The sequence below is a fragment of the Malus sylvestris genome, chromosome 1, assembly GCF_916048215.2.
Source record: "Malus sylvestris chromosome 1, drMalSylv7.2, whole genome shotgun sequence".
NCBI classification, from domain to species: domain Eukaryota; kingdom Viridiplantae; phylum Streptophyta; class Magnoliopsida; order Rosales; family Rosaceae; genus Malus; species Malus sylvestris.
The window spans coordinates 8,830,798-8,852,892 of record NC_062260.1 but is presented as its reverse complement, the minus strand read 5'-3'; the positions used below and the strand labels follow the sequence as shown (position 1 = coordinate 8,852,892).

Genomic DNA, 22,095 nt, shown 5'->3' with positions numbered 1-22,095 from the left:
TATGTACATGTCATATTTGTATCTACTCCACAGTAAGAACCTATGTACAACCAAAAAGGCCTATACTCAATTTCACGGTTGAGTTTAAAATCCTAACACATCAGTAGCAAAGAAAATTGACTGAAAACAAAAATTAACAGCAAAAAAAGTGAGGCATTCCCCGGTAATCTGACTTGAAATTACAGGAAGACAAATAAAATTGGAAATGAAATTACTTCAAAAGATTAGACAATCTGCAAATTGCTACCACTCGATAATTTTGCAAAAGATACAATTCTGTTTCATTTCCCTACAATAACAGCAAGTACAATTCTGTGTCAGTTCTCTACACTAACCCAAACCCACTTCTTCAATTCCTTCTTATTTGTTTATCCTAAACAAAAGGAACCTTGTGATATTTAAACCTTAATTATCAATTATATCAAGTATTTCATAAATACATAAACAACGAAATTTCACTGACGAACTAAACAAATGGCTCTTCAATACATCGTTACATAATCACAACTTACCTTCCAAATTGGACAAAATGCAAATTTTGAGACTTCTTCGGATAAAGCACACACCTAATTCAGAAAATTTCCAATAAAATTGGACAAAATGCAATAAGCAATAATTGAATATCACTACTTACCTTCCAAAAGCGCTTCACAAACTTCATCAACGGTAACATTAAGCCCCCTCAACAAAATTGAAAAAAAAAAAAAAGAAGATTGTTAATGTAAATCTTGACATTTAGCAAAGATGAATGAAGGAAAGTGTAGTTATTGAGGAGGGAGCAATGTTCTTAATTGCTAAAAAAATTGAATACTTTCTCCAAATGCATTTAATAAGATACGTTAAAAACAAACATATATTGATCTATGAATATAAGTGTACCATCGGTGAAAATAAATTTTCAATTGCTCATGAATAATTAAAACCGACATACGTTAAGAGCAACATATGAGAAGTAGACTTATTGAATTACTCATCTCCCCAGTAACTCTTCTACCACAATTCTCAGCATGCAAGTATGAATAAGGGTTGACGGAAATATACACCTTCTGCCGAATTGTAGACTGAGAAACATTAAGCATAAATATAGGAAAAGATTTATAAGATCTTCGAAAATTGTAGAGAAATGAGTACATATGCATGTATAGCATATTTTCTTGAAATGTTTGAAGAACCATTTCAATCAAAACAGAAAGTTATATGCAATTTCTAACACCCCAGCCACCATTATCACTTTTATCTCAAATGTTCACATAGTGTTTCTTTCTTTCTTTCTATTTCATTTAATTTGCTCTAAGGGAACTTCTTTATCTTTGTGGAGTTATAAATCTATAGTTCCCATATCTTGCTCGCTTCATTCGTGTGTGTGTGTGTGTGTGTTTATGTTTCTTCCATCGAACAATCATCTGAATAAGTGAAATTTTCATGTCTACATTAATTTTCTGGACTTATACTCCTACAATAGGCTTATCATGTCTAAAGAGTTATGGGAGATCCATTTATTTTAATTTCCAGCCAACCATTTTCCTAAGAATGCCGTGTTATTTCCCCACTTTGCTGGAGTCTTGAAGAACCAAACCTGCTTTAATCCTACATTTATAATTTGTAATGTTTGAATAACTTAAAAACGCATATTCATATCTAAATTCACACAATCACAAATCAACAAAATAGTAAAAAGATAGAGGACAAAGACCAATTACATACCTCCGTTTATTTTGATCAGCAGGCATCCAATATTTATTCCACCATGTTATAAACGGGATCACACTTACAAATAAGTAAAGTCCTAGCATGTTACTCCCTAAGCAATACCAAGTCCATCAGTCTGCACAAATCCTCCTGCATAATACACAACTCAATTGAATCATTACGTATGATAAATTAGTAAGGATTTAAAGCATAGAAGTAAGGACTATTCCCTACCTATGCACTCGAAAGAGATTTTTTGTTAATCACCTGCAACAGTACTAAACACCATCACATTCCAAAATAAGTACAAAATAACAAAGCTAAAACTTATTTGAAAGAACTGCCCAACAACAAAATCATATGAAATATTGAAACTATGATATTTGTAAACCTAATGGATAAACACAATCACACAAAAAGCACAACATTGAGCAATTTCCTAACCAAATAACGCAAATAGCTTAATCCCCAACTTTTGCTATGTAATATATTCTACATGAACCTATCTTTTGTTTCTTATTGAGATAACTCTGCCATCTAAAAAAATCACATTCTTTATCAAATTCAACAACTGGTTAATTAACATAGATTGAAAAAACAAACTCACATCGAGACGGAAATCATTCGGAAGCTGCGCCAAGTAGTCATCTAGAAGATCAAAGCTATCCTGCACAGGAAATAACAAAACTGAAAAAAAAAATCAAACTTTAAATTAAAACTACATTAAGCAATGACAATAACTAAAGGTTCAAAAATTGACCAAAAGGATCGAAATTCGAAATGGGAAATGGATGCTCACGGCTAGTTCTTGGAGTAAAAATTGAAAAATTGGACCGTTGGGTTGGAAGGATTTGGGGGAATCTAATTCTGCGAGGGAGAATGAGGTCATGGGGGATTTGGAACGGAAGGTTTTGGGGAAATTGGAGAATTTTAGGGAAGAAGAAGAAGAACCCGAGTTGGGTTGATGTACGGATAGGAAAGAGAACTGAGACGTGGGAGGGTAGCGGTGGTTGAAACTTGAAAGGTGGAAAAAGCGGTGAGCGACGGAAAAGGTGGAGGAAGCTGGGAGTCCCACGTGTCACATAATTCATCCCAATTTGACAGCAAGACAAAAGGCCGAACTCGGAATACCATAAAATAATCGGGGGTAAACTTGGAAATCCACTGTACTCAGTTCATTTTCTCTTTTAGTATATATATAATTTTATTATTGTTTATGGTTTTCTTGTGGGCCAAGGATATTAGAGTTTCTTACCCGTTAAGGATTAGGGTTTTGCTTTAGTTTTCACTATATATAGTATAATAGTAGTGCTTGTATTGGTTAATTGTCATACGCAATGTAGCCTCTTGGATTATGTAGCCGTCATAGCAATCTTTCGTTCACTTAATAAAATTATATTAGTTTATAGTTAGTTTGTTCGTTTGTTAATCGTGTATTCTGATATTCAACTTTGAATCAAAGTTCATAGACCAACGCTCCAATTTTCTCCAAATGAAAATGATCCTGGTCAAGGTCTCGATTCAAAATCCGCTGATACAACTATCTTAAGTTGCCAGTCAATATGGTAAGGAAACATTTCACACTGCTGATCATATGCACATACAAGCATTAGAAGAAAGATCTGCATAAATCATGTTTTAATGGAAAACGAAGCATTTTTCTGTCTTCTGAATATACAAAATAATTACTAGCATAAAATTCAACTCGCACAGACAATCCACCATACGGAACCTCATATCCAATAGTGTAGGTTTAAATGAAAATCAGAAAATGATCATCTTGATTAGTCGACACCTTTTCTTGGCATTTCAATCCACCTTGCGGCCGTTGCTGTGGTTTTCATGTTTAGCTGTAGGGAGAGGATCGATGAGGAAAGACTTCATGTGCTTGCACATCTCTTTCGGTTTCTCTGCATTTATAGCATGCCCTGCGTTCTTTATGATCACTAGGTTTGCACTCTCACCTATTTGCCTGCAAAGGGAGAACAGTAAGACAAAGTGCTTTTCTAAAATTTGATTTGTAGACCTGCCCAATTTCTGCAAGGATCTCTTATGTAAGGATTTTAAGATCAAGTAGTCTTCCCATTGAAGGATGTACAATCGTTGGTTTTGCAGCAGTAACTTAGAGCAACCAAAAGAGTAGAAGTGGAGATAACCAATGATTTTGGTTTATCTTAATCACAATGTTCTGTACTTCATTCGTGCAGCAAATATTTCTAGAAGTAACAATGATATTGAAATAATTAAGCTGCACGATTTACCTTTTTAATCGGTGCGCCAATTCCAGTGGGAATACCATGTCATGCTCTCCCCAGATGATTAGTGTTGGCTGCATCAAGAAGAACTTAAGCCCTTGAATACTCCAGAAAACCAAAAACGATAAACAGCCACCTTTATTAGATTAATAACTTGAATATAATGCAAAATTACATGGTTTATCTTCGGAAGATCAGACAACTTCCTGTCCTTGTGCAGTGCTTGAATCAATTCTTTCCTCTCTTGAAGATGTTCTGAACACATCACCTGCAGCCAGTGCCAACCAAACTCATAAGACAAGTTTCAGGTTAAACTAATACAAGTATTCCATATCGCACTCGGAAAAGAGAAACATTTAGCACTAACATCTTAAATTCATATGAAAAAAAAGGACTGACATCACAATCATGTGGTGAGAAATGAAATTTATGTACCACTATTGCCGCCCAACAGAATCAGTGGCAATCAAATATTTTATAAGCACATTATTACAGTGAATTGCAGTTTCTAGCAGCCTAAAGACTCCAATTCACAGTGGGGAGTTGTTATTGAGTCACACATACTCCTGAATTAACAAGGGAAAGCTGCGTGTCTGTGATACTACTTCTATTGCGAGGTAAAGCAAAGTCTCTGACCAAGAAGGGTAAAAGAATAGCAAAGAAACAGCACTAACAAAGTTTAGACCCATAAATTTTGAAGGTCTAGCTACCATATTATTACCCACAAGGGTAAAGGAACAGTACCACTGCTGGATAATTGGAAAGTCCCTGTGTGTCAACCTCTGTACTTCGTGGCAAGGTAGACTAGCAAACATGCCAAACCTTTACTCACATTCGAGAAAACACTCCCAATAAGATTGCTTGCTCCAAAATCGAAGAGGCACCGTCCTCCGAATCTCGAGAGCCAGACTCCCAACATGACTACTTTCTTAAAAATCGAAGAGAGAGTAAAGGAACAGTACCATTGCTGGATAATTGGAAAGTCCCTGTGTGTCAACCTCTGTGCTTCGTGGCAAGGTAGACTAGCAAACATGCCCAACCTTTACTCACATTCGAGAAAACACTCCCAACAAGATTGCTTGCTCCAAAATCGAAGAGGCACCGTCCTCCGAATCTCGAGAGCCAGACTCCCAACATGATTACTTTCTCAAAAATCGAAGAGACACTGCTCCCCGAATCTTCAAGAGCCAGACCCCCAGCATGATTGCTTTCTCAAAAATCGATAAGGCATCGTTCTCCGAATCAATCGAAGAGGCGCTCGCTTTCTCAAAAGCTGGGCTGCTCAGAGACCACGAGGGCCGATCTTAGAAATCGAAGAGGCACCTACTATTCTAGCCTTGTCAGCACCTGTCACACGCACACTCAGCTTTGCAGAAATTATGGGCATTCTGTCGAAGACTTCTGGTGAAGTAGAAAGCACATGAATCTTACTGTTCAATCACCCATTTCCCACACGCAACAATAGCTCATGGGTACCACAGATAACTTTGCCAAAGTTCTCTGCCAAAGTTGAGCACGTGAAGCTTGCAGCTCCCACTACATCGCTCTGACCAAGAAAGGTAAAAGAATAGCAAAGAAACAGCACTAACAAAGTTTAGACACATAAATTTTGAAGGTCTAGTTACCATATTATTACCCACAAGGGTAAAGGAACAGTACCATTGCTGGATAATTGGAAAGTTCCCGTGTGTCAACCTCTGTGCTTCGTGGCAAGGTAGACTAGCAAACATGCCCAACCTTTACTCACATTCGAGAAAACACTCCCAACAAGATTGCTTGCTCCAAAATCGAAGAGGCACCGTCCTCCGAATCTCGAGAGCCAGACTCCCAACATGACTACTTTCTCAAAAGCGAAGAGAGGTTAAAGGAACAGTACCATTGCTAGATAATTGGAAAGTCCCTGTGTGTCAACCTTTGTGCTTCGGGGCAAGGTAGACTAGCAAACATGCCCAACCTTTACTCACATTCGAGACAACACTCCCAACAGGATTGCTTGCTCCAAAATCGAAGAGGCACCGCCCTCCGAATCTCGAGAGCCAGACTCCCAACATGATTACTTCCTCAAAAATCGAAGAGACACTGCTTTCCGAATCTCGAGAGCCAGACCCCCAGCATGATTGCTTTCTCAAAAATCGAAGAGACATCGTTCTCCGAATCTCGAGAGCCAGATACCACAGACCACTTTTTCAAAGTGCTCTGACAAAGTTAAAACATGTGAAACTGGCAGCTCCCACTACCGTGCTATGACCAAGCAGGGTAAATGAATAGCATTACTACTTGTTGTTAGGGAGACTCCTATATATGTCGACCTCCATCCCCAACGGACAGGCAGACCTGCAAAAATGCTCAACCCTTCATCATATCTGAGAGGGCACTCCCAACGAAGCCTTTCGAAATATTCAGCTTTCTTTCCCCCCGATAATACCTCTGCAAACAAGCTATACTAGAGCAAGAATATCTCATATCATCAGGGTTAAAAGCAAGAGTATCCCATATCATGCTTTTTCCCTGTCTTTTCCTTTGGCCTTGTTTTTACCTGCAAGACAAGGAGAAAGAGAGCAATCAGTCAGCACTTGGAATCAAGCTTCCAGCCAGGAACTGACTGCCGGGAACCCCTTACCTGATTACTTACCTGGCATTGCTTTCGAGTACTCATCTTCAACATCTTATGTTTCCAGGGAAGATTCCGCATCTGCTTGAGGAACAGATAGGGCAAGTGCGAAGGATACAAGGAAGTATGTGGAGACAAGCGTAACAGCACACGTGCCGATACATCCATTACTCTGTCAAAAGCAAAAGTATCCCATATCAGCAGGGTGGAACGTACTCTAGATTTGATGGACTTGTTTTGACCCTCAAATTCTTCAGTCGGCCTTATACTCTGGAGGAAACCAGAAAACCCTCCAGCTCAGTTCAAGAATAAGCCTGTGGAAAGTTACTTCTTCAAAAGCAAAAGTATCTCATATCATCTCTTCTCATTTTTCTTCTCTTTATCCTTCATGCTGCTGCAAGATGGCGAGAAGGTGAACAATCAGTCGGAGCTCTGATTGCTTACCTTGTCTGTCACCTCTTTCAGCAGACCCCCTAGCTCGGCGACTTGGGGGACTCCTACTACATAGTTTGTATCGCGCTTGACCAAGCTTGAAACTACAAGTAAGCTTCAAGTGAAATTGATACATTACCTTGTGCATCTCCACCAGTTAAAGATACCATCCCTGGATGGAGGAAGAATACTTCCAGAGAAGATGCCACATCTACCTATGAGACAGATAAGGCAAGTCAAGACGACACCACACTCCGATACCTAGAAGTTTCGTGATTACGAGATCATTCTCCCACAATATTTCCTAATGTCATTTGTACTAAATCATTCACTTGTACTCACTAAAGGAGAGCTTGAACCTATGTACTTGTGTAAACCCTTCACAATTAATGAGAACTCTTCTATTCCGTGGACGTAGCCAATCTGGGTGAACCACGTACATCTTGTGTTTGCTTTCCTATCTCTATCCATTTATATACTTATCCACACTAATGACCGGAGCAATCTAGCGAAGATCACAAAAAACGACCGTTTTCGCTACCTAGGATCTATCTTGCAAGAGAACGGAGAATTAGATGGAGATCTCAACCATAGAATACGAGCTGGATGGATGAAGTGTAAGAGTGCATCCGGCGTGTTGTGTGACCGTCGTAGGCCACTGAAGCTCAAGGGAAAATTTTATAGGACGGCAATAAGGCCAGCGATGTTGTATGGCACAGAATGTTGGGCGGTGAAGCATCAACACGTACACAAAATGGGTGTAGCGGAGATGAGGATGCTTTGTGCGATGTGTGGGCACACGAGAAAGGATAAGATTGGGAATGAGGATATCCGAGGTAAAGTAGGAGTAGCCGAAATTGTAGGAAAGATGAGAGAAAATCGGCTCCGGTGATTTGGACATGTGCAAAGAAGGCCGACTGACGCTCCGGTTCGAAGATGTGACTACGGGACAGAGGTTCAGGGCCGAAGGGGTAGAGGAAGACCTAGGAAAACTTGGGAAGAGACTCTAAGAAAAGACTTAGAGTACTTGGATCTAACGGAGGACATGACACAAAACCGAGCGCAATGGCGTTCTAGGATTCATATAGCCGACCCCACTTAGTGGGAAAAGGCTTTGTTGTTGTTGTTGTTGTTTGACGGTGACAGACCAGAACAGAAGAAAGGTATGTTTATCCCGAAAACTGATGGTGATAGTCACTAATTCCTAAAAATTGGTATTTGCATCATATCATGCTGTACACGCATTCACAAACACAAACATTGCTTTCAATGTTTGCTTGGATGCTACCCTCTCACAGTTTGAAAGCCGGATTCTATTGGTCACTAGTGAACGAATCGAGAATTTATGTAGTTTTTGATTCATGTATGATCCCAGAAACTGTGTGAATATGCTATAAGCTTCTTCCACCTACTCCTCCTCTCCTCTCTATTTCTTTTTAAAGTTTGTTTCAAACTCCTTTGCATATACAAAATACAGTACTGAAATGTATGTTTCTGCAAAGCGGCAACAGTATTAATTTGCACACTTATCAGGCTTCAATTATTACGAGGAAGAATTAAAACTTTAGTTTGACTTTCTGAATAAACTTATAGGAATCAAACCCAATACTATGCACCAAGAAACATAGAAATTCATTCCCAATCCAGAAAATGATTAAAAATCAGAATCTAATTGGGGAAATGAATCAAAATCAAATCTCGACGACATATCAATCAAATATAGACAACTTTGACGATCAAAATATCAAAACTGATCACTTTAGCAATTCGGATTCGGAAAATGATCATTCCGACCAATTTCTCAATAAAATACGCAACAAAACTATTATTAAAAAGGAAGTAAAGTAAAGAGAGGAAATCAAGGCAGAGAACTGGGTAAATTACCTCAATAAAATCATTGAGAAAACAAGAGGGGACATTCTTAACAGGCTTGTAAAAAGAGATCTTCATCAAGTCCCTAACATGCTGAGGCTTCTGGGGCAACAAAACATTCATGGCCTCCTCCACGCTCTTCACCTGAAACATCCCATTCTCCATATCCTTTTCCTCCGTGCACACTCCGGCGCAGCACAGCACCAGCCTATCTATCCTCTCCCCAAACTGCGCCGCCATGCGGTAGGCCACGAAGCCGCCGTAGCTGATGCCGGTGACCATCATTTTCTTCACTCCGTGGGCGTCCATGAGGGCCATGACGCAGCGTGCCTGGAAAATCTCAGAACGTTCAGGGCGGGAGGAGTAGGAGTCGCCGAAGAAGACGAGGTCGGGGATATAGAGGTTGAAGCGGGAGGCGAGAGGGGAGACGAAGTCGTGCCACTGCCACATTGCGTTGGCGCCGATGCCGTGGATGAGGAGGAGGGTGGGTTTGGATGGGGAGTGGTTTTTGGGAGCCCAGCAGTGCATGACGGTGCCATCGCCCAAATCGGTGGTGGTGGACTTTAGGCCGGAGGAGGAGAAGGAGTAGCGCAAGCAGCGGTCGCGTGACGCTATTATGCTGAAGCACCCCGGCATTTTTATTCTTTATTTTGTATGAGAGTTCGGGGCAGAAGAAGAAAATGGCGGGAGGTCGGAGAGGGAGGGTGTGTCAATGGCGGGAGAGAATCTCTGGTATGGCGGAGTAGTTAGCTGCCTTTCTCTTTTTAGTTTTCACAAAGCGACAACAGAGTATTTTATGTGGTTAATGGTTGGGGACAGGACATAAAATTCAAAGAGAAAAACAAAACAACGGAAAATGGATCTTCTCTTCTCCACTTATGTTGAGTTGGTGGCATCTACATACAGTCTAGAATCTAGAACCCTCGTTTTTGGGTGTATTTTACTACTTTTCACCACTGTTCTAAAAATTTTCGTCTAGCGCCGTCTATGCCCCTGTCTAGGTGCCAGGTAGCTAGCCACCACCTCAATTAATGTCTAGGCGTTTGAAAATAAAAAGAGAGCACGTAGACCTACTGAGGTGCCCGTTTAGACCACCTATGCATCCGCCTAACCTGCCCAGACCCGCCTAAGTTGAGACACACTTAGACAGAAATTGATCATTTTCATTTTGCATTTTATTTTTTCAATAAATTGTAAGAGACTTGTTGAATACTTAAATGAACACACATTATATTCTTATTCTCACATTTTCATTATATTTCAATAGCTTATAATAGATATGTTATTATATTTTGTAGTTTATGATGAAATCATATATATTTTAAGCATAAACATACACTTATTTATACGACATATAATAGATTTAATTAAATCCGCCTAGTCCGCCCAGGCGCCCGCCTAAACCCCTCCTAGCCACCTAGGCGCTAGGCCCCAACCTGCCGCCCGACTAGCGCCTAACGTCTTTTAGAACCTTGCTTTTCACATTCTTCCTTTTTTTTTCTTTTCTTTTTTGAACAATCGATGGGTTTATGGGGAGTGGGCTAAGCCTTTTAATGGAATTTCCATAATACTGCGGTTCAACTTTACTTTTGGCGAGAATCAAACCTAAGACATTTCACTAACAAATTAAGAGGAATAACACTAGACCTTAGTACTAAGTAGTTGTTTGGGCCCAAAATAACAATTTGGGCCGAGAGTAACAAAATGGGCCGAGACTTCTAGACTAATGGTCTTCCGGGGGTATCATGGGTCAGCTAGGCACCTTGTCTAGTCAGCTTCAGTCAGATCCTTTTGCGAGAAGGGTTGATTTGGATAAAGACGTAGGTTAAGTCCTTATATCACTAGGGGTGTTAATACTAAAGGCACTAGGAGTCAGGGAATGAATCTGGTTTATTATGAAGGTGAGTTCAAAGTCCCGATTGAATTAGGATTAGCCAAGTCCTAGTTAGATCAGGATAAGTAGTCCAAGTCCAAGTGCATCATTCCACCCCCCAATTCAACACACAAACTGCCATACGCAAACCCTCACTCTACGCGAAACCTCTCAAACATCTTGAGATTTTTATTTTCTTTTTCTGCCAACACATCTTCAATTTGGATAAATAACACTGTGAAGGCAACCGTTGACATTTTCAGTTTGGAAAAACAGCACTGTTGCCGTAGAAGCAGCCGACCCCGAAGCACTTTCGTTGAGGCCGACTGGTTATCTATCCAAGTCTCAGCCAAGAAGGATTTTCAAGTTCTTGTTGGCAAAAGTCATCTCATTAGCCTTCTCGGCAAAGTGAGGTGTTACAGACTACTGGGCTCGACGCATTGAACGCCGAGTTGTTTTATGATCGGATATTCACAAGTAAGTTTCAGAGTTCGGCATTCTGACGGCCGAACCACGTTTACCATCAAGACATACATCTCTTTTGAGTACTTGTGTCCGTATAGTTTGGTACTGGTTCGGCATGCTTATACTCTTACGAATATAATCACCATGACCGAAGCCGGGGCCGACAATTCGTGAACTTTGCAAGATTAGCAGCCTTGTCTTCAAGTTCTAAAACCCGAAGGTCGAGACGTGTTCCCTCCTCGGCCGCAATCGCAAGATCAAGAAGTCAGCAGTGCGCTCAACGCAACATCAACACATTTTACTCCCCAGCTGAGCTCGGCCGACGAGTTGGCACGCCCCGCACACAACCGAATGATGTAGTTAGCTTATTAAGTACTCGGCCTACGCGTTACGTAAACTTGGTAGTTTTTAGGGTCAATAGTAGCACATTCTTCCTTTTGTATATTTTATAGTAAAAGTGGAAGTAAAGTGTTAAAAAGAAGAATTATCTATTTAGAAAAGATTAAAATTAAAATTAATTAGTAGGACAAGTGACAAACTATAATAGGATGGATAAAAGAGAGAGAACGTGAATAGAAAAAATGCACCCCCTTTATCTTATTTCATCGTGGAGTAACTCACTTGTTTTTTTTGTGTCAGGTAGTTGAGTAGCTAATATGAGATGTAAAATTAGTTGGTGTTGTAGGCATAATTTACTGAACAATTATGGAGGCCTTAGAAGGAGGGGGGTGCGGCAATAGAGAGAAGAATAGAGAGATGTGTAATTGTGGGTGTGTGTTATCTCACCCCATTGTGCCTTTATTTATAGTAGTAGGAAGGGTAAAACATTTCCCTTTAGGATTACAACATTTAATAGGTAATCTAATCCTAATAGGAATATAAGATACATTCTCATATTTCCTAGGATTTACACAATCACATTCCTATTCTAAATAGGACTGCAACACTCCCCCTTGAGTGTGTAAATACTCAAGTAAATGGCGCATCAAGTCTTCATTGATGAAGTAAGTACAGTTGATGAAGTCGTCGGCACAATGGGCAAATGCGAGTCTCAAATCAACGGAAGAATGCATAAAAAGTAAAACTCACAAAACCTCACTATGGTAAAACCCAAGATGGGAGAAAAACCCATAGTATAAGGAGAAAAGTGAGAAGTTGCATTAAGTCAAAACTATACGTCTTTTAGACGCAAGTAGAAGAGCTCTCAAGGGTATGATCAACCCAGGATGGGTGCCTCGTTAAAACCTAGTTAGGTAGCAAAAACCCAGTGGGAAAAATACTCCTAATCGTAGGGAAAAAGAGTACATTAAGATCAAGTAAGTATACTTCTAGATACTCCCCCTGAGTTTGACATAACTTCCAAATGAGAACTACAAGCATTGCATATGAGTAGTTAGGCATACCAATTCCTCGGACAAGCTTCTGGAAGGTTGACTTCGGCAGTGACATCGTGTAGAGGTCGGCAAGGTTGTCTGGGATCGGTTTGCATGACTTCAATCTCCTGATGCTTTGCTGATGTAGATGTAAACACAATATGTCTTGGTGTTGACTTCGTTGATGTATCATGGCTTGGTCGGGTTGATACATGTGCCATAATCTTCATGGATCGTCGTTGGGACTCAACGATGGATGAAAATATAGCAAATACTTCGAATATGCTCAACAAGAACTCCTAACCATGTCTCACTTGTGGCATAGTGAAGTAAAGTGAGTCTTGGAACGATTCGAAGATTTCGCAACTAGGGTCATATCGTGGACCTTCAAGATATTGCGATATCCCTAACGGTAAAGACATAACCATTCGGGGATTTTACCTTGTGCGGGTTTGATAAGTAACCAGCGTCAGCATAACAAACAAGGCAAGCATCATTTCGATGATCAGGGGGGTTAGATCCGCTCAAGATGCATTGGGATTTGCCCACGTAATACCTTCAGGGTACGTCTTTAATACCAATTCAGTGGTTGCGTGTAGGCACGGTGTTGCATCTTTACCAAGATCAACAGTAAAGGAGATGTCATGTCTAAATACAATGAGCTAAGTACAACGAAGCGCAAAGTTGAACTTTTAGACATGGAATTTCGGATTCCATAGATTCTTCAAGAGTCTCATTTGCATATAACGTATGGACGATCATGGGTATACTCAAAGGTGACACATTCCGGGTGTAGTTCAACTGGTAGACCAAAATACCGTCAGAACAATGCTTCAACTTCAGGTCAAGGCATAAACGAGTTTTCCCAAGATCCTTCATCTCAAATTCCATCTTCAGGTGCGAGGCAATTTTCTCAAGCCCTTCGAGAGTCTTAGTGAGATTCGTGTTAACGACATTAAACTGTAACTCTAGCAATTTGGAATAAGACTTCATAGTTTAACACGCAAAGGCATAATTCATATCCTTGACTGATCAAATAATCACTTAGATGGGTATACCACATCTGTCGGATTTTTCAATCCATAAGTGAACGCCTCAAAATGAGTTAAAAGGGTGTTCCGTGATTTGGAACTATTTGAACCAGTCCATGTAATTCTTCGGGAACTTACACGTAAATCTCCGTATTTATATCCCCATAGAGAAATACTAACCACATTTCATAATGCTGCTATCAATCACAGGATGTTTTGAGAGAAACCTTGAGCCGTAAGGCGTGCATCATATCACACTATTTCATTCATCTCATAATGTTTCCTTTCCCACTTGTAACTCAACAGGGTTACCTTAGGCAGTGTAGGAACGACAGGTCCAATACACACTTTGGTAAGGAATTTGACCTGAATTTTAACTTTAGTTGTCCAATCAGTTCTACGTTGTCACTTAATCAACGGAACACGGTTCGATATCGTCACTTTTCATTTATGTCGGTACCTACCACATAAGTGAAAACATCATCGATGATAATCTCATTTCAATTCCATTTTCTCATCCAAACTAGTCTACTGGACCAAGAACTTCAAGTCTGGGGAGTAATCGGGATTAATCTCATGAGATAGAAATGATTTGAGACAACGATCGAGTTTAGATTCATCGTTGTGCCATGTCTTCCTCTTCCAAGGAAGTGAATCCTACGAACCGAATGATATGTCGTGCTCCAGGCCAAGACATATTGATTGGCTATCCGCCGGTGTACCGAACCGTCCAACAAGGGCGTCCAAACCGTCCCACATGGGCGGCACACCCTCCAGGAATGTTGACTCGACGTTCGTTAAGTACGTCTATCCTTGCAGGCATGTTTGGAGCTGGTATATGATCTCGTCACTTTAGCTAGATCAGAGGAATGCGTCTGGAGCAACATTCTGAAATCTAGAATTCGTCGCACTTGCTTATCACACTTGTGCAGTATGGGGATCGAGATGAGACATAGTGGGCAACGTCCATGTTAGCGTCGTTCTATAGGAACGTTGACGTTCTTATCTCTCCCTAATGGCGGGAAGACTGTCTCATTAAAGTGACAACCCGCAAATAAGCGGTAAAGAGATCGTGTGCAAGGGTCGAATAGAGCTAATATGAAGGAGAATCATGATCGACAAAAGATACACATCCGTCTTTGAGGACCCATGGTGGTACGTTGTGGCGGCGCAACTTAGCACATGGAATGCGCACCCAAATGCGTAAATACGAAAGTCGTCAGGTTCATACCCAGTAACCAACTGTAACGTCATATAGGTTGGGTGGCAATGGGCCTCAAGGCGGACTAACATAGCTGCGTACAAGATTGCATAGCCCTAGGCAAAGACCGAAAACTTGGTATGTTTACCAAAATTCGGGCGATCATTTAAATTGCGCTTTATGATCGCTAGGCTAGGCTATTTGGGGTGAACATGGGAATGTGATGTTCAATTAAAAACCCAAAATGACATGCAATACTTTATCGAAAACCGTCGATATAAACTCTCTAGCATTATCCAGTCTTTCAGACCTTAAGAGATAAGTAGGGTGGTGAACCCTTAATCGGCCAAGAGGTTTAGCAGTAATGTGTGTGGACAAACATGTGACCAGTTTTTCAATTCATCAACCAAAACCATAAATATTTATATGGTCCGCATTTTGGTTGGATTAGTCCACATATATTCCCTTGAATCCACTGCGAAAATGGAGTCGTGTCGTATCTTTGTAAGAAATGATATAGAAAATCAATTTCCCTAATGAGCAGGATTGGCAAAGTGTGCTTGTAGGCACAAAATCCTTATTTCAGATAAGGAGATGCGTTGTAGCATCATTGTTCGACCTAAGTGTCCCAAAAGGTCGTGCCAAAGCAAGTAAACTGCTCAATCACCAGGCTATAGGCTGGCCACATGTGGTGTATTCCTAGTTGGAAGACAACCCATTGGCCCCAAATCAAAGCTTCAGGCTCATTTTTGGAGGTGGTGCAAAAATATTTCACTCTATTTTCTTCAGTGGTTTCATTTATGATCATTGTCATCTCGAATATCCTTAAAAACTCAACGTCAGGAAGAATTTAAGGTCCTTTAAATGATAATTCATTATCATTCATACAACGAGGAGCATGCCAATGCTCTTAATCAGGTTGGATAGACCTGGAGTCGTTGTTAGAGATGTGATTTAGGTGTAAAGTTAGTGTGCGTAGTACGCATTCATCCAGACAACTAACTTTCCCACATTCCTACCTAATCACGTGTTTAATTGAATCGGTCACATGTATTAAGAAACATGATTCAATTAACTCATATTCGAGGACAATATCAATAAGATTATTCATAAGTAAAACATACACCAAACTTGAATCCAAGAACATGGAAAAATGTTCACAAAGTAAATTTACTAAGGGGATTCGGCCAATAAGGCCATCCATGTCGAAATTTTGCTCTGCTAACGATGTTCGGTGGACCAAAATCAATCTCACATATTGACTACTAGAATGGTACTCCTCAACAACATTGGTAGGGGCACGAACAGGTGCATAACCAATGATATATTCCATCAAGACGGGAGTAGATTCTTGCAAGGTTGAGGTTCGAGAATATTATCCCTTATTCTTGAAGTTTTAGGTCTTATGTACCAAGGATCATGCTTCGGGCATGATGCCACACCTTGGCAGGCCCTGATTATACTATATGTTTGTGAACACAAACTCGAAATTGTATTGTGAAAGAATATGTCATTCAGTGTATCCCTGCCAAAGCAGTGCATCACCATTTAGTTAGGTTTTGACCGAAATTGGTCGAGCCATTCGGTAGACTCCAGCCGAACTTGGTCCATACCTTTCTTTCACGTTTGTGGTAGTAATCAGATCCGAGAATATGGTAAATTTCCACTTTCTACACTGCTGCTTTAGGAGCGAGTTAGAAACATGGAATGACGAGAAAAGTATTCTCCAGTCAAGATTCGATCGGATTTATAAAATTCAGAATTATACTCATTCATGGACGTAATCATGGTTTGCTGCGGGCAATTTCTTTCATGATTAGACGGTCTATAGAAGTGAGCCAAAGAGCCATGGAATCCTCGTTCGGGGAGTATTTCCATTTGTAATGCTTTGAGCATAAGTCTTCGAATGAAGATTATGGCGGAGGCTTATTCAGCTCTTCCTTGCCATTGTTGGCATCAATGGCTTCTCAGCTTCTTGATAGTCAAGTGGAGATTCACGTCTTGTACCCCACCTAAAGTGGTTTCTATTAGAAAACGTCCAAATCAGGAAAATCAAACTTGTGACGGTTCGACAATCCACTGAATTTGAGGGAACAAGATTGTGATTGATGCTATGGGAATGAATCATCCATAAGCATCAAAGTTAGAACATTCGAGTTCTAAGACATGGTTTTCATGAAAAACGCCAGGTTTTCATGGATGTATTGTTTTATGAAATCTTTCGGTTTCAAAGGCACTAAATTTGAAACTACAGATTCAATTTAGTTTATGAACGTTTAGTTCATAAAGGAGAGGTTCCTGGAAAAAACTCAGAATGCAATATACTAACTTAGTGTAATGGATTTGAGTTGTCTTCGGGAACTCAAGTGTGAGAGCTTCGTTACTACGAAAGTATGTGACGGTTCAAAGAAGAGAAATAAATTATTGAATCGTTAATGTCCAAAAGTGATCTTCAGGTCAATAATTTTGGATTCATTATCAAATTAATGGACTGCATGTCACTTTTAATTAATTCAATAGATCAGGACCATTCGGGGTTGATCGTAGAAGCAAAATAATATTATTGGATCGAAAATAGAGCCCCAAAAATAATTGGGCTTAATGTCGGCGGTTAAGAGGCACGGGTTGGGTGCCTTAAGCATAAGGTGAGGCCCAAATGTTCCTTTGGTGGTGGCTGCAGGCCACGGGTGAGGAATGGGAGACCCTAGCCGTAGCTGGGTCGTGTTTTGGGTTGTAGGGAGTTCACGGGCAGGTTCAGCTCATGCTGGCTTATGGGTTGTCACGGGGATCCCAGCGAAGGCTGGCTGCGTGAAAGCAGCCCCATAGTGACTGCAGGTCACGGGCTTGGGTATGGGTGGCGCAGGGACAAGCCCAGCATATGCAGGCTATATGTATACGGGCCAGAGCAACAAAACCCAACAACCAAAAAGGTTGCAGCGTGTGTATGGGAGGACAGCCCAGACAATTGGGCCGGTTGGATGGCTGCAGGCCAAGGCCAGTGTGCATAGGCTTAGGGCTACAGGCCCTACCGAGGTAAAATCCAGGCCTAGGCTTGGTGATTATTTGCACAATGATGGTGCGGTGGTGTGCCGCACCATGTCCTGATTCCCCTATTTTTTTCAAATCCTTTAGGGTTTAGGAAAACCCGAAACATGCTTCTAATTTAATTGAATACTTTGACTCACAAATTCCACATAGCAATTATTGCGTAATGCATGAAACAAATATATATATTGAGAAATATATGAAACATATACAATATATATATCGGAAGGTAAATATAAATGTAGGGGGTTCATGCATCATGGGGAATGTTTTCATGCTTCATGGGTCGTTTCAAATATCTTCCTTTATTTTAAGCGTACCTGAGTAGCAGAAAACAACAAAAGCCTTTGAATTTGTAGAAGATCCTTCTTGAAAGCTGGAATTCTCCAATGCGTTGTATTACGTTCAACACAAAAAAATTAAATTGAATCAATAGCATGTAGATCAATTTAATAAATTAATAAATTAATCATGAAAAGAATGATTAAAACGTAACACTCCCCAAATTGAAGATCAAACTCTCTTGTTAGCGCAGCGTCAAGAGCGTACTGATAACGTGTTGTAGGTATAATTTACTGAATAATTATGTAGGCCTTAGAGAGAGAGGGGGTGCGGCAATAGAGAGAAGAATAGAGAGATGTGTAATTGTGGGTGTGTGTTATCTCACCCCATTGTGCCTTTATTTATAGTAGTAGGAAGGGTAAAACTTTTCCCTTTAGGATTACAACATTTAATAGGTAATCTAATCCTAATAGGAATATAAGATACATTCTCATATTTCCTAGGATTTACACAATCACATTCCTATTCTAAATAGGACTGCAACAGTTGGTATAATTTTATAACATTCAAGTAATAAATTATCTCAAACAAATGAAGGATCTATAAAAGTATTTGATTAATTTGATGATCAAAATTTAATTTTTGATCATTTTAGTTAATAAGCTATTAAAGATCTACCTACGCTATAATGGTGTCCATCAATATTAGTCATTTTCTAAATTTGAAGGTCTTAATGGTATAAGTAACTTTAAGCTTGGCACATATTTAACTCAATTGAAGCAATCATCCCTCAAATTGTAGCAATCGTCTCTCAACTAAAAATTCATTACCATTGGTCCCTCAACTCATCAAAACATGCAGCTATGGTCTCTCAACTGAAAAATCATTACCATTGGTCCCTCAACTTTAATCTAACTGGAGAAATGATCCCTCAACTTTAACTCAATTAGAGCAATAGTCCCTCAAACTTTAACTCAATTGTAGCAATGGTCATTCCAACATAACTCATTTGGACAAAATTTTGACGAAGTTGATGAAAAGAATTATAGCTACACATTTTGATTAGTTGAGGGACCCCAATTGTAGCAATGGTCCTTCCAACATAACTTATTTTGACAAAATTCTAACGAATTTGACAAAAATGACCATAGCTACACATTTTGATGAGTTGAGGGACCAATGGTAATGGATTTTTAGTTGAGGGACCATTGCTTCAATTTTATTAAAGTTGAGGGACCATTATTACAATTTACTCAATGGTATAAGTAACTTTAAGCTTGGCACATATTTATGCTATATTTTATTACTATGTCATCCACATGATGTAACAAGTAATATATCAGATACTCAATCAACATTCAATGAAATAATATTAAATTAAAGTTTTAATAACAGGTAAGGGTATGAATTTCTAAGTTTTCTAAAATTTATATTTTATACCATAGTTTAATTCCACATGATGTACTTTCACTTCAAAAACAAATAAAAACAAAACAAAACAAAATGCCACATGATGTTCCACGAGATGAATCCGGATCCTTTTTATGAGGATTTCGGGGATCCGTGAGACGAGAATCTGTGAATCATATCCGTTCATCGTATATTATGCGGTCAGAAATCATTTTAAATATTTGTATTTAAATACAAAAAGTACTTGACAAAAATGGACTGCACGATATACGATAAACGAACACGATTTACAGATTTTTAAGATCCTCACCAAAAGGATCTAGAGAGGATCTTATTGGCCACGAGACATATTGAACTAATATTTAATGAAATAAAATTATAGGAAAACTAATGAAAATGGCTTGAAAACTTTGAGTTTTAATGATAAGAACAAAATAAAAGGTAAAGTGAATAGTGTCAAAATTAATTTTTTTGTGTAAAAATATGGTTTTTCGTTAAAATAAATATTATATACAAACAACCTGAAGTTTACAAATTTCTTGTCACATCATCATGTAGTATTAAATTGTGGCATGATAGTCATTACCCCAAATAGTATACGACTTATATAATTTATTTATTATGAACAGAGACTTGGAAAGTAGATGATTCGATTCGAAAAATCAAAATAAAACAGAGTGCCGTATTCGAAAGGAGTGTTGTGTCATATTTGTTTGAATACGTGGAATCATGTATAGAGCTAATCTTTTCTTACTTGGTCGTGATACATACATGTATTAATGTAAAATGGTAAAGGGGCATTGTGAAATGGTCGTAAATGATTAGTGAAAATCTAAAACAAGTTTGTTTAATTAAACAACTCTGTTTAATTAAGAACAATGGTTTAATTAAACCGGAAGTATATAATAAAATAAATCGACGGTTCTATATTTTTGTTTGCATTTTTGTAATATATTTTCAATTTTCCTCAAATGGTATTATTGTAAGTTAAACCCGTAAAATTGCACGTAAAATACAAAAATATAGAACTGCGCCATTAAAAAAAACATGTAAATTTTTTTCAACGGTGTTGATTTAAAAGCAAAAAATCAACGGACGGTTTCAAAACACTTGAACAGCATATGAATATGATCGAGCTTGATATCTTTGAATCGACCAAAAATAAATAGAAAAAGTTTCATAGCTTTGGTTGACCATAATTTACAAATATACATATCGCAGCGGGGATTGTATTGTAACATTTGTAACCACAACTCTCTTTTTTCGATAGCCGCCATACACTCGTAGTGTTGTCAAGAGAAACGATAAATACACGTTTTTTTAGTTTCTTACGTGTTTATGTTTAATTTTATATCTTATTTATGTTTGATTTATTCAATTTAATAAATATTATACGGCATGAAAATCACCTCCGGTTATATTTGAGAAAAAAAAAATTAATTCCAGTGTCAATTAGATTCATTGATCATGGGTTTATGTTTGGCCCTTTACATATTGGTTCGAATATGTAAATTTTAGTAATTTTGATTATAGTAAAAAAAAAGAAAATAAAAAAAATTTCACAACCCATCCCAGATTATTTTTATCGGTGGTGTGAAAAGACTAAAGTACCCTTGAACGTTGTGGCGTTGTGTGGTTTAGGTTTTGGTTGTGGACTAATTAAAATTTTTCCTAAGTGTTTGGACCTAATTAGAAAAGAGATTTTTGTTTGTGTTGGTTGGTAGCCCAAACTGGACCACACACACACACACCCAAACTCCCATTGACCTTTCTCTCTCTCTCCTTCTCTCAAATTTTTCTGAAAGTTCGTACAACTATACGGACAAACCTTAAACCATACCATTTCTTCACGGATCGACATCGTAATGATTGTGGAAGTTTCAGTGAATTTTAAGGTTCTAGGAAACTTTAGGACGTCTTCACGAAGCTCGGGGAAGAAAGTTAGAGTGTTTTGGAAGTTGGGAAGTCCAGTTCGCGAGTTTCAAGTTTTGGTTGGATTATCGAGGTTTCTCCGGTGAGATTCCGTAGATTTTAGGGCTTAAAATTGGTAAGGTTTTGTTCTACTTGTTGTAAGCTTCATTTTGGTACAAATTTCATGAATTTTGGTTAAGAAATGAAGAAGATATGAAGGTTTCAATATTTTTCCAGAAACCGACGACGGTCTCCGGCGATCCAAGGAAGACGAAGAGGAATATTTCGTCAAGTCTGATGGAATATTCTAAAGGCATCAGGTAACGCCATTAATTTCTGTTAATGTTTTAACGGAATATTCCTAACGGCCATTAGGCTCAGTTAGGGTTTGACCGTGCGTGGGGGCGTGTCTGGTTGTGCCTTGGCCGGCGCGTGGGTGGTCAGAAATTTTTTTCTAAAAATATGAGGATGTTTGTGGTGTTGTGTAGATCATGTTGGTATATTCAAACACCCCATTTGAGCATTGTATGAGAAGTTATTTCCTAGTTTTGTGTATGTGCTTTAAATAACGTTTATTTAGTTATTTCGCATATAGGTGAGACCTATCCAAAGGATAAGCGCCATCAATCTAGGCTTGGGGGCTAC

General features: G+C 39.1%; 1 protein-coding gene and 2 long non-coding RNA genes across 3 annotated transcripts; 1 reads left to right on the top strand and 2 right to left on the bottom strand.

Annotated features, from left to right (window-relative positions):
* Positions 1–19: 19 nt before the first annotated feature.
* On the bottom strand, positions 20–2,584 carry LOC126631173 (uncharacterized). Its single transcript, XR_007626267.1, has 4 exons — positions 2,489–2,584; positions 2,297–2,356; positions 1,924–1,956; positions 20–1,839 (listed from the first exon to the last, which is right to left on the bottom strand). It is a non-coding gene; the product is annotated as an uncharacterized LOC126631173 (long non-coding RNA).
* A 714-nt stretch (positions 2,585–3,298) lies between these two features.
* LOC126628520 (uncharacterized) lies at positions 3,299–9,703 on the bottom strand. The gene is made up of 4 exons (XM_050298244.1): positions 8,872–9,703; positions 4,120–4,212; positions 3,951–4,018; positions 3,299–3,661 (listed from the first exon to the last, which is right to left on the bottom strand). Exons 1-4 carry the CDS (start codon positions 9,493–9,495, stop codon positions 3,499–3,501), a joined length of 948 nt encoding a protein of 315 aa, XP_050154201.1. The 5' UTR covers positions 9,496–9,703; the 3' UTR covers positions 3,299–3,498.
* LOC126628530 (uncharacterized) lies at positions 4,562–5,113 on the top strand. The gene is made up of 2 exons (XR_007625457.1): positions 4,562–4,743; positions 4,962–5,113. It is a non-coding gene; the product is annotated as an uncharacterized LOC126628530 (long non-coding RNA).
* Positions 9,704–22,095: the final 12,392 nt, after the last annotated feature.